This window comes from Falco punctatus (genome assembly GCF_963210335.1).
Source record: "Falco punctatus genome assembly, chromosome: 4".
NCBI classification, from domain to species: domain Eukaryota; kingdom Metazoa; phylum Chordata; class Aves; order Falconiformes; family Falconidae; genus Falco; species Falco punctatus.
The window spans coordinates 14,065,224-14,078,484 of NC_137583.1; the positions used below are offsets into that span (position 1 = coordinate 14,065,224).

At 45.0% G+C, this 13,261-nt stretch overlaps 1 protein-coding gene across 2 annotated transcripts in view; it reads left to right on the plus strand.

Moving 5' to 3' along the window:
- Window positions 1-37: 37 nt before the first annotated feature.
- Window positions 38-13,261, plus strand: part of QRICH1 (glutamine rich 1) — a 24,031-nt gene continuing 10,807 nt past the window's right edge. The window contains exons 1-3 of one of the 2 annotated variants that reach the window (XM_080385627.1): window positions 38-156; window positions 1,316-1,376; window positions 4,951-5,280. In XM_080385627.1, coding sequence (XP_080241753.1) covers window positions 4,972-5,280 — 309 coding nt within the window. In that variant the 5' untranslated portion in view covers window positions 38-156; window positions 1,316-1,376; window positions 4,951-4,971. The remainder of the gene's footprint in view (window positions 157-1,315; window positions 1,377-4,950; window positions 5,281-13,261) is intronic. The other variant, XM_080385628.1, reaches the window with a different exon arrangement.

Below are 13,261 nucleotides of genomic sequence, written 5' to 3' on the forward strand. Positions count from 1 at the left end.
GACTTGGGGCCCCCGCTCTCGCGAGGCTGAGGCCATGCGCTGATTGGCTGCGGGGGGTTGAATGTAAGATGGCGCCCAGGGAGCTGTGAGGGGAAAAGACTCGGGGCCGAGGCGGCGGCGGCGGCGGCGCGAGGCGACGGCGGCAGCGGGGCCGGGGTGAGGCAGGGCCGGGCCGGGCCGCGCCGTGGTGCAGCGGGGCCGCCTGGCCGGGGAGGGTGCGCGGCGGCGGCGGCGGGGCCGGGCGGGGCCTCCCGTCGGGCGCGGGGGGAGGCGGCGGTGGTTCCGGGGGCGGCGCGGGCCCGGCGGGGAGGGGGAGGGGCCGCCCTGGCGAGCGCGCGCGCCCGCCCGCCCGCGGGGACGAGCGCAGCTGGGCCGTGTACGCGCGGGGGGGGTGGTGTGCGCCCCCCCTGTTCTTTGCCCCTCCGCCCCCCCCCCCCCCCCCCCGCACCGGGCGCGTCCCCGCCTCCCCCCTCCCCCCTCCTTCTTCCCCGCGGGGCGGCCCCTTCCCCACACGGGCGGCGGCAGCGCGCACCGGAAGGCGCGGCCTGTGCGCGGCGCGGCCCTCGGCAGCCGCCGTCCCCGGCGAAGCCCCCAACATGGCTCCTGCGGCGGTGGGGGGGGGGGGCGCGGCGCGGCACGGCACCTCCCGCGGGCCCGGGCCCGGCCGCCCCGCTGGGGAACAAAGGCGGCGGGGAGCGCCCGGCGCGGCGCTGGGCTGGCGGCGGGCGGGGGCCGCCGTGCCGCAGGAGGGAGCCCCGCGGGCTCCGCGCCCCCCGCTTGGGAGGGCAGAGGCCGAGCCGCGGCCGATGATCTCAGGGGCTAAATATGGAGCTTGGTCCCGGCCGGGCTGGGTGGCGGGGCGGGCTGTGCCGTTCCCGCCGTTCCCGGGCCTCGGGGGCAGCGCCGGGCCGCGGCCGCTCGACCGGGAGCACCTGCGGGGGGAGCAGGGGGGATCTCTGGATAGGGTCACAGCTGCTGCCTTGTTCTAAGTTCTGTCTGCCAGTAACTCCGGTGTCACCGGCTGTGCCGCGCCTGTCACCGCACGGTGCGAGTGCTCTGCACCCTGTGACAGATGTGCTCACACACTCGTTCCTATTAACACTTATCAGGCTGAAGGATAGGATAGTTACGAATTGGGCATCTTGCAATTCTTCAGTAGGAGCTGCTAGCTGTGTGGATGATCATATTTTTCTTTCCCGATTTTTTTCCCCCCCTTCTTAATGGAATATATATATATATATAAAAAAATAAAATGGCTTTAATAAAGAAAGAGAAACTGGGGATGGAAAGGGCTTCTTTGTTCTGTCTTCTCCAGAACGTTACAAGTCTAAGAGCTCAGGACAAGAGCAGCAGAAATACATGCAACATGGTGACTGGTGAGTCCAGATTGTCCACATGCTGCAAGTTGTGTGTGTGTTTTCAGTAACCTCAGTCTTAAGTTTTATGAACTAACCGTATGTGCTCATGATCTTCAAAGAGTTTCTTGAACTTTTTTCCTGGAAAAAATGCAGTTGTGCTGAACAGAGAGGAATTATCTCCCTTTATTAGAGAAAGCTTATTGCCTGGATGCTCCTTTTTTATATATATATTTAAAAATGCAGTATTAAAAATATGCTGCTGAGATCTATGGGGATGGGTGTTCGCTGTTTCTAATGTGTGTCTACAGGATAAGTGGTGTTTGTAAATCAGTATGTTATAATAACTAACAGTAAAAGTGGCAACTGCAGCAGCGAGCTCTATATGTTGCCCTAAAAAAGCCTGCTGAATGCACATTTGAGCCTTGAAGAGGTTTTCTGTCATAAATGCAGGTGGGTTTAGTTTTAATAAATAAAATCTCTGGGAGTATGGCATTACTTTCCTGAATCTTCGTCTAGACCTGGTACTTCTGCTGCTGTGTAGAGTTTTGTGAAGTGCAGTTTTTGAGTGGTTCAGTGCTTTTATTTATATTAACCCCAAGCAGCTTTCAAACTGACAGGAGCAACTCTTGGAGAAACTTAATCCAGCTCCTTTCTGATTGCCAGAGTTGGAGAGCTGTAGAGAAAACTGAAGGAAGATCCTGCTGCTCTTCCAGAGCAGGAACAAACACCAAATGGTGCAGTGGGGTTCTGATCCATGCTTGGGACTTCAAGTGCTGCAGTGGCTCAGAGAAGTGTGTCACTGGTTTAGGTGTTGGTGGCTCTCAGTGTAGTAACTTCCAGCAAACATGAAGGAAGATTGTTACATGCTAGAAGAGAGGAAAAGAGAGATTCTTTATGACAGCTTGTGACAGAAACAGATTTGCTGGTAGGGGAAGACTGACCTAGTAGGCTCTTGATTTTTAAGCTAAACAGAACTAATTAAGATGGAGCAGCTGAGCAGGGTTGAGGATTTATATCTAGGAAATTAATGCTGTGTTTGTTCTGCTTCCGGAGGATTTGAAGAGGCAGGTGATGATTTGATGGTGAACATCTCCTTGCTCTTTGGGCCTGCTGCTTATGTGTCTGGGTTTCTGGTAGCTTCTGTTCTCTGCTATGCAGGAGCATGGTGTATCTGTGAGCAGCTCTTGACAGAAGAGTTGAGAGTTCCAAAAGTAGAAGTTAGGACTAACAGATGCTGTTGAAAACAGTGGCTCTGCTGACCTCCTTGCTTTTCTTCCTTGACGAGATTGACAGAAGGTAAATAGTTATTCCCCAAGTCGTTACAATATAATAAGGTACCCATGCAGGAGCAAGGAAGAAGATGGGACCTTTACTGAGAGGTGAGCCCACCCTATTCAGCAGCAGCTAGCTGTCAAAGAGCACCTGTAGTGCTCACATCTGGGTTCCCAGCATGGTGTCCTTGAAGCTTATTCCTCAGAAGAGTCTTTTCTCTGAAAGCCATATCTGCTAGCGCACCTCAGAGTGGACATGCAAAGTGATAATGCTCTTCTGAAAACCTTGCTGTAGTACTGAAGTCAAATATTTCCAAGTTCCAAATAGAAAATGGGTACAAGTTAATTGCTCAAAATCTGTTTTCCAGCTTCAGAGTTTGTAACGGAGCATCTTACAATTAGATGCAAGAGGTGTTTGAGCATGCCTGGTGTCCTGTGTGAGTCACTGAGGATGCGTTAGCAAGGTTGTGCTCTATTGGTTTCACCCTGAATGTACAGTCACCTGGGGAAGGGTTAATAATGTGTCGTGTAGAGTACTTCTGGGTGGCTTCTGGAGGAAACCTCACTAGGCAACTAAGTGAATAGTCTTATTGGCTGTATCATGAGGAGCTGGCTTGAAAATGTCTCAGATCAGAATCTCTGAAAGGCAGGAGAATTGTTTTTCTGTCCAGCTGTGGGCTCTACAGGAGCCTCTATATGATGATTTTTACAGAGCTGCTGGATTAGTGAAGTGAGCACTATTAGCTGGTGTTTTTTACTAAACATTGATGCATGTTTTAAGAACATTTTCTGTAGTGATCTTGTACAGCAACAAATGTTGCTTAATAACTCCAGAAACTATAGATGCAGTGCAAGTTGCCTCGTGTGTTTCCCACTTACCTTTGACATTCGGTCTTTCTCCTGTGAGCCTGGTCCAGTGTGCTAGCCATGAACCTCCTCTGTGTAAACAAAAACTTCTGTGTGTTTAGACTGCTGTCACATCACAGTAACGTGTTGTTAGAATTTGCCCTAGCTCCCACTGATTTTGGTGGGAATTGGAGCTGGACTTGTGGTATATGCTTTGGCTTTACTGTGGGGCTAGAACTAACTCCCAATTTCCCACACTATTGCAATCTTATGTTCAACCATGTGCAATGTCTTGGTTCTGCTTTGTTAAATCATGGTAAAATTAAACAAAAGGCTCTGCTTTTGTACCTGGTCTCTTTAGAACTACAGTTGTAATGTACATACAGTGATGTTTGTCCCTCTTTCCTCCTTTTCGCAGCTTGATCTAGTAGTACTGAATCACCTCTTCTAGTTCTAATTCTGTGCTGTTTCGCACCTTTTCACAACTATCTCGGTATCTGGTAGTGTTATAGCTCAAATCTGTTTATCTTTTATCAAGACTAATTAGTGCCTTAGAAACAACCAGTATATTCACTGCAAAACAATTTGTGGGTTTAAACAAGATAAGTCAATAAGAGAAGAATGCTGTCAGAGTATACCCTAGAGCTTGCTAATGTTTTCAGGTGGAGTCATCTTTTTTTTTTTTTGGTGGTGGTTCCTCCTGCCCCCCCTTGCTCTCACTTCCTCTCTGATCATTTGATTTCTTTTTCTGTCTCCCTTTTGTCTTCAAACATGGCATGTTTCATGTTAACGTCTTCCTATATTAAAAGGACATCAAGAACTGATGTTGCTGTTGCCTTTGTAATTTCCAGAGCTCTGCTTTTCCATGTGTGTAGTTTGCTGTTTGAGGAATCTGTCAATTCCAGCACTCTCCTTTTGCTTGCTGTGTTCAAATCAATAAGGCTGTCCTACTCCTGATAGCAGTGGGCTGAATGCTGCATCTGTTGCTCTTCCGTTGTGCTTCCCATTAGCTGCCTAGAATAGAACCACACAGCCTGATAGAACATACTGCTTGGTTCTTCCACCTCTGTGGCTGCAAAGCAGGGCCACAGATATTGATTTCTAAGCTTCTCTCACTAATGCTGCATGCTGCAAACAAACGAAATCCATGACTTGATTTTGTCTGTTGTGGGACTTGCCTGGTCTGGGTGAAGTACAAGGCTAGAAGACTTTACGTGGCAGTGAGCTCTTTGAATAGTGCCACAGTTACACCTGGTTATCGTTCAGACTTCCCTGAGCTGCTGAGGGTTAATCTGGGAAACGTGTAGTAGCACAAGATGCCTTGTAAAACTAAAGTATCTGTATTGGGCATCTGGCTGTGCATATTTGCTAGTTTTCATACAGTACTCGGTATGAGAAATTAGTTACTGGAGTTAGGAATATCTTTGTGTCAAAGGAGTACTGTAGTTAAGACTTTTACTTTCTCTTTCCTTAAGGAACCCTGAGGACCTTGCAATATGAATAATTCTCTGGAGAACACCATTTCCTTTGAAGAATACATCCGTGTGAAGGCTCGAACGATCCCCCAGCACAGGATGAAGGAGTTTCTGGACTCCCTTGCTTCCAAGGGGCCAGAAGCTCTGCAGGAATTTCAGCAGACAGCCACCACCACAATGGTGTATCAGCAGGGTGGCAACTGCATTTACACAGACAGCACAGAGGTGGCTGGGTCTCTGCTTGAACTTGCTTGTCCTGTGACAACCAGTGTCCAGCAGCAAACTCAGCCAGAGCAGCAGATACAGGTTCAGCAACCCCAGCAAGTCCAGGTAAGTGTCTTAAATCATCTCTAAGTGTGTATGTGACTTGCTAAGCTGTGGAGTAACGTTCAGAGCCAGCTACTGTCTAACTTGAAACCACAAGCAAGCGCTTAAGAAGCAGGGCCAATTAACTTTATATGGAACAGCACTATTTCCCTTTCATTTAAGGAATTTGGTAGTAAATTTCTCTCTTGACTGTGCCTTCATTGAGCCCTGGTGTAGGAGGGGTAGCATACATAGCAATGTAGTGGTGTAACCTATTGAAGAAATGGTTGACAGTTCTGGCATGTACACAACTCCTTGAAGCCTTGCACTCTGTGTGAAGATGCTATAAATACCACCACCCTCTGCTGGTCTTATTTTATCTGGTTGTTCAGGGTGGCTGTGGGATATAACTTGCCATCAGTGTTGGTTGTTTTTTTTTTTTTTTTTAAATGCAATCCATAATCTTTAAGTGATGTTGCTTGAACATTCTAAAAGTTGTCATTCTTGAATGGGCATTTAAGTGAGGGGGAAATGCAGGGGAGTCATCTTACATGAACAAGGGGAAGATACCTTCCAGGAGAGAACTCTGAAAGGTGCATATGTTGTGTCAAGGTAGATTATCCCTTTGCACAGTAGAAGGAGCACCAGAGATAAAAAAATGCAAAACATGTAACTTTTAGGATAACTGCTTTGGTCCTTAAACACATTCTGTAATTTGAAGAGTTTACAGGTGGCAGGGCATTTACTAAGGCTTTCTTATGGTAAGTCTTCAAACAGCTGATCTCCTGTCTACAGCTGTAATTCTGAAGCACTTCAGATGTGAATCTTTCTGCTTTCTGAGCATGAATATAAAGTTGTGAGCTCTCCTCTTCTGCAACAAATAAGGGGATGGAGACACAAACGACTGGAGACAGGGTAGTGTGAACTTGCGGCAGTGCGGTAGACTAGTGCTGACAGCTCACCTGCGTGCTTTTATCCTACAGCAAAGACAAACTTGCCTCTTTCACTGGGTAACTTGTCTCCATTTACTCTCTCTGTTGAGTAAATGAAAGCTTAATTGGGACTTCTGTAACCTGTTGCTCTACAGTAACATGTGTTGCAAGGCTTTTGAAGAGTAGTCTCTGGTATTGCCGACACGGATCTCTGTGAGTCTATTAAAACTGATCAAGGGTGGTTTTGGTTCTGCCAGCTAGCGTGTTTTCTGGGAGAAGTTTCATTTTGCAGTAGAACTAGGAAGGTTGACTTTTTTTGGTGCCTCCTCAGCTTTGAAGACCCCCAAACCAATTGTAAAAGTCAGAAGGAATTTTATTTTTTTTTTTTTTTTTTTACTTTTGCTGTTGCCTCCTTTCAGGACTGCTCAAAGTTCAGGCTTGACCCTTGCAAGTCTTCTAGTAACAGAGATGGGGAGGGAGGTCATGTATCATATGCTTCATAGAAAAGTAATCTCCTGACCTTCTTGAAAATAACCATAGAGTTGCTGCCAGAGACCTGTTCCTGTTTTTTAAACTAAATGGCCTGCACCCTGAATATGAAAAATATCTGTTGAAAGTCAAGTTTCAGCAACTTCCATAAAGAATGTTGTCTGCTGTCTCCCCCTTATTTTTGATGTGACTGCTTTAAAATAACCTGCTTTCACCTCTGTCAGTACAGATCATAATTAGTGTTTGTGTTGCTTACCCTGCTGCTCACTTCAGGATGTTACAAACCCCCAGAACACTTCAGTGGTACCTCTAGTGCTAGCTATGGCTGCAGCTTTTGTGCATCAGCAGTATAACTGATTTCGCATGTATTTGAGCAGCTAGATCAGAATGAAGTTTTTTTGCAAGGGTGGGGTGGAGGACTGTCTTTACCCCTTTGCAAGAGTGTTTTCCTGTCTTTCAGGGTTTCTTATGGAGACATGATTTACGTTAAGCCTATGATTTAGTGTTTCCTTGTCTTAGGGCTGTCACTGTGGCAGCAGTAGCAGAGCACAGCATCTGAACAAAGCTGAATTTTGTTGTGACTTGGTGTGTGGCAGTGTTCCACTAGAGCAGTGCACCAGATCCAGCTGGCTCACTTTGCTAAACTACTACTTCTGTTCTATTATGAAACATTTTGGTCATCAGCTGCAGCCTCTTAGCTTTTGATCAAGCTTTTGTCATCCCAGTACTTGACTTGATAATCTGTTTAGTTCTTGCTAATCCAGTTGCAAATCAGTGGAAGACTCTTTGAATGACTATGCTTATGTCTGGCAGTGTGACAGTGGTGTGAAGGTGACTAATAATATGACCAGTCAGATGACCTCATGGTTGCAAGTGCTGATGACAACGTACGATCATAAAGATAGACAGTGCTCAGGTTTCATCCTAGATTTTACTTGCTGTGAACAGCCAAAGGCAGTGTGCAACTGCTTGCTGCTTTTATTTATCCTGGCAAAATAAATTTCCTGTTAGAAGCTGCCACCTTAGGGTTTTCTTGCCTAAAAGGTTCAACAAACTGTTGCCAAATGTTTATTTTAAAGGCTGAGTGGATGCCACTGTTGGGTTACATACTAGTCAGTGCTACAGTACAAGTAGTGTCTTGGAGCTCCTTCTGTGCCCAGTATTACAGCGGTGCCATTGGCAATCTCAGGAAAGAGTTTAGTATGTCAAGTTGTCATACCCTGTGCTGCATCAGGGCGTGGCTGGAAAGGGCTGTGTTTCGCTGTAGTCAGGCGAGAGTTTTATCAGCTCTGCTTTTGGCAAGATTGTTGCTAGTGGGTCTTGTGCATTGAGGCTGTCGAATTGATGTTGCTAGTGAGAAGAGGTGCTAGCACTGACTTGCCCAGCAAGTATGGTATTTCTGCAGAGGTCAGTGAAGCTTTTGCACCTCTGTCACAAGAAAATTAAACCAAATAGCAGAGGACAGGAGGAATCTTTGCTTAGGATACATACAGTGCATGTGGGGAAGATCTCAGTTTCAGCTTTTTCTTAAGACAGAGCCTGATGGCCAAGTGGCAAGAGCTTCTTGGACAGGGCTTACGGGGAGGATGCTACAGGTGAGCAAGATTGCAGAACAGCATGGGAAATGATTAAATGCCTGTGTAAAATGTCTTTCAGTAAGGCTTGTGCTTGTCTAATTGCTCAGTTCCTTGTGTTCATTGTTCAGCTTTTTCAGTTGTCCCCCAATCTGTTTTATAACTTCAGACCATTATAGGAAGCTGGACATTATTAATGACACAAGGCAGGGAAAGGTGCCTGTAAGTTGCTCAGAAGAAAATCTTATCTCTGGCTCTGCACAGAATATATCTTCCCTTCACTTCTGATGGATGCAGCTTCCCCCTGCCCCAGTCTTGGTTTTGAAGTTTAGTCTGAAGGTAGGGCTGCCATTCACTTACCTTTGAAAAGCATCCTAGTACCATAGTAGCATAGCAGCTAGTATTAATTAGCATTTGCTAGCACGGAGTGTGCCACTTCAAAGAATGGTTATAGTTGAGTGGTTTTTCCAAGGTACCACTATATGGAAGTAGGCTCCTCTTTGCGAGTTAAGCTGTTTTGTTTTCTGTGGTTCACGTGTTTTAACTGCCTTGGGCCTAAATTCTGCCCGGTGTAAAGCTTGACAACATAATCTTGATATTGTAACTGTTCAAATGCGTGCAGGGGCTAATGTGGCCTGTGGAATTCTCTCTGATATTGATGAATGAGCAGAGGAGAAACCTGGAGTGAGAATCTGTCTGGCAGTTGTTCTGAAGACCTGACTTGTGCACTCCCCTTAGATGTTGTTTACTTAGATAGCAAAGGACTTCCTGTAAAGTAGTTGAATAACAAGTTCCAACACTTCCTGCTAATTCAGTGATCAGTCTTTTCACCTACTCTGAACTGCAGATCTGTTTTGTACTTGTATGTACGCTTTCCGGCATAAAGAAGGGACTTCTTACTACAGTGTTGGTTTTCAGTACTGGAGTTGCTTTAGCTGTTGTTGAGGATAGTGTATTTTAAGCCATCTTTCCTTAAATTGGGTTAAAAAATAATTACGGATTGCTCTTGTCCTAGTCTCCCTAACTTTTTGTCCAAGTGTTTGACTTCTGTTGGCTTGCTCAGGCGTGGAAGTTTGAGGTGCACCTACATTACTAACAGGGGAGATTTGGAGCATACTTTATGAAGCAAGTTTGCGACCTGCCCCCACTTACCTCTTGTAGGTTTGGGGTCTGTCACTTGAGATTCCCTTCAGATGAAACTAAGCCATAAGATGCAGTTTTGTTCTGTCGAGGTGTTTGTCTAGCTTGGCTAGTGAGCAAGACTAGACCTAAGTTTGAAATAGTCTTCTGGAATGTATAGTGTGTATGTGTTAGCAGGTCTTCAGTCTTGCTCTGAAGGTCTGCTCTTGATGTGTCCTACAACTTGCTAATGTAAACATAGGTTCAGAAACCAAGATGTTTTTGTGAAAAGAGGCATTTAAGAGCTTCTCAGGTGCTCTAGGGCAAGCTAGATACAAAAAATCCATGTAGGCAAGAGTTGGTGTGCATGCTCATTTGCAGTTAGATTTTAGGAAATATTAGGTAATCCCGTCAGTCCACATAGTGAGATTTTCTTTGCTTGGGAATTCTTTCAATTTAATTGTTTCAGAGCTGCAGTTCTGCAGCCTGATTCCTTGTGGGGCAGAGAATCTGCAGAGGGCAGACATGTTATGAATCCTGCTTGAAAGTTTGTTGGAGTTAGTCTGTCAACCATGAGGGGAAAAAAACCTTTTTGGAAACTAGGCTTCAGCTGTTCTCATGCTCTTGGAGTTACTTATTTTCTCTTTGCATGTGCTCGGTTCTAGATATAATGTGTTTTTGAGCTTAATGTGACGGAAGATTTCCTATGAGGGGATCTTAAAAACTTAGTTCTGCCCTCCTGTTACAATGTAGGGCTTTTGATGAATGTTTTTGATGCTGTAGTCACCTAGTACTTCGTCCAACTTCTAGCTATTTTATGGTAAAAAGGCATTTCTCCGTGTGATGGTAGCCTTCTGGCTCGTGATTCTTTTCATGCTGTTATATCCAAACTTCTGGCAATATGCAGTTTTTAAGTACTGGTAACTTGGCATGTTCCTCTTGCACCAGTATAACCCAGGAATTCCCAGCATAACATGTTTTTGCTTTAATCTTCAGCATAAGGTGAAGATTTAAAGTTCTCTCTGTTTGTCTTGGCCTGCTAATTTAAAGCATTCCTCTTCATACAGAGTCTTTTAAACAACCACTGCTGGTGTTTAGTGTAATTCTTTCTCCTTTTTTTCCTCAGACAGCAAGTTGGGCAATGAGGTCAGTGTAAGAAGCTCTGGTCTTAGGTTGGATTGCAGTCCGTAAATATGAAATGAGTGCTTGTAGCACTCCTGGGTACAACCTATTTGAAAGTAGGGAGGGATCTACTGCAAAATACAGTTGTTAAAAATGGATAATAATTCACAAGGGATCCGTAATTTGTGGTAGGTAGAGCTCCAGTATCCTTTTAAATAGGAGCAGCTTCTAGTCAGAAGCATGATGTCTGCAGTTCACAGCATGGAGTACTTCCAGTGACTCTGGAGTCTGACTTCTTCACCTTGTTGAGGTCTGGACTCGTTATTTGTGTGTTAACAGTAACACTGTGTGAACTCTAAAGCAGTAGCAAGGCATCCTAGTTGTAGGGGTTGGGGTGTAGTCCTGGGGAAGTATCATAGGGCTCCAGGTCATGATTGCTCATCTGCTGAAAGTGATAGAAGTTGCCTGTGACTTTTAGAGCCAGTAGACTCAGCCTCTAAAATGGTTAATGGTTCAAAGCTGTGCCAGGGGAGGTTTAGAGTGGACATTGGGAAGTATTTCTTTAGGGAGGCCAAACATTGGAACGGGCTTCCTAGAGAGATGGTTGATGCTCCAAGCCTGGCAGTGTTTAAGAGGCATTTGGACAATGCCCTTAATAACATGCTTTAGTTTATGGTCAGCCCTGAAGCGGTCAGGCAGTTGGACTAGATGATCATTGTAGGTCACTTCCAACTGAAGTACTCGATAAAAGCTGAAGGAAGAAAATGCTGTCTTGTCAGGTCTGTTCTTAGACCATGTCTCCTTTGCTGACTATGACTTGCTTAAACCTATTCCATTACCTTTCTAATTGCACTTTAGTGATAAAATTGTTTCAGCACAGGAGCGGACTTTCAGTTCTTACGACTAGCAAAAAAAAAAAAATAATCCTTTGTATATGTTACAGCAGTAACATGAACTGTAATGTGAAATTAATGGAAAGAAGTGGGGATGCTTTTAAGATGTTCTTGGCCAACCTGTGCAGATTCTGAAAACACACAGAAGTCGTACAGGATAAATGACACGTTTACATTTTTCTGTGATGTGATTTTGAATCCTAGCAGATAAAGCAAATGTTTGTTGTGTGAAACTGAAAATGTATCAGTGCAATTAATGCATTTTAGTTTGTCCAGTCTTGGGCCTTTGCCTTGCAGGTAATCTTTTGAACAAGGACTTTAATACTAGGACTATATTAGTGATTTTTCAAATTGGGTATTTTGGTAAATATTTGCCTTAGATGTGTAATTGAAACTGGCTTTCTTAAACTGAACTAATGACTGGGATCTGGACTTGGGCCCATTTGCCCAAGGCAGTGCTCCTGCTGTAGGGCAGTATGATAAAGGTATCAAATAGAACTGAAGAAGCATACCATAGGTGACCTCATCTCTTTCAATTAACTGCCTGATCAGATCACTCATTGATGCGGTGTTTTAAACTGTCATGCTGGCACAAGGTCATATGTTTCTTGTTACCTTGCAGGAAATGATAGAAACTCCACGTCATCTGGATTAAAGTATATTGCATATAGCTCCCAGCAGGAACCTGTAAAGTTCCCTATTCTTCCTGGAAATGGAATTAGCTCTTAACAGGAGGTGACTTACAAAACTGGTCTGCAAGTGGTGCATTTTGCTACCCTACTTTTTTCCTTAGCAGCTCTTAATTGGCCACAAATGAATCTCAACATTTTTAAAAACTTCTTAGAGGTGATGTTGGGAAATGAGATTTGGTGTATCTGCACAATGCAAACCTGTGTGGTAGCTCTGTCTGGTAGTGTCAGGCTGGTTGGTGTGACATCTCCGTGCAAATGTTACGTTAGCTTGGCTGACTCCAGAAAGTGAGGTAGAAGAGCGTCAGGGAGCGTGAGTGGGAAGTCATAGTTTTTCAACTAAATAAATCTGTGTTGGCTTCAAACTTCATGTGGCCCTCATAGGTGCCACTAATAAAGCTCTGCATCTCTCAGTTGGATTTCAAAGGAATGGTTGAGTAGTTAATTCCCTCCCTTAAGATACAGTGTTAAGGAAGCCTGGAGAAGCAGATGATCAAGGCAACCTGGGATATCATTTCTAGGACAAGGCAAATGCAACACAGTGACTGTATGAACATGGGGAACAAAGTGGTAGAGTCTGGATGAGGAGAGCAGACCTCGCTTGGTGCCCTTGGAGTGAAGATACCAGTGGGGCTGGGCTTGATGCTGGGAATGTGAAGTTGTCAAGACCTGAACTTTGTTTTGGGGGCTACCTCTGACTCCTAGCTTTAAGTCTACTCCTGGACTCCTGCTAGATAGCAAGACAGACCCTGAGCAAATAAGCATTGGTGTGAAAGGGTGTGATTTCCCCCCCCCCCCTAAGTCTAACAGGAACTGTGTTTGGATCCAAGTCTTAACATATTTTGTCCATGTTTTTCAGCATTGTGTAAGTGCATGAGCTAGAAAATACAATGGAGTAATTTGGACAATAAATGGAATTAAATGGAATATGTAAATAATGAAAAAAAATTGGGTTTAATTGTCACTGCCAGAAGTATTTCTTTGAAGTTTAAAAAATAAATGCTACAGTGTTGCCTCTTAGTGCATGACAGAGATTCAGGTTGGACTTGCAACTTTCTGTGTTGACACCTGCTTGTGTAGCATTACTGTTAGGTATTGGTTGCAAAATAATATTTCTGTGCTTTATGCGGAAAGATCCAAGTGCTGATTTCAGCTTACCCACATTTCTTGGTGCCTGTCACTGGCAA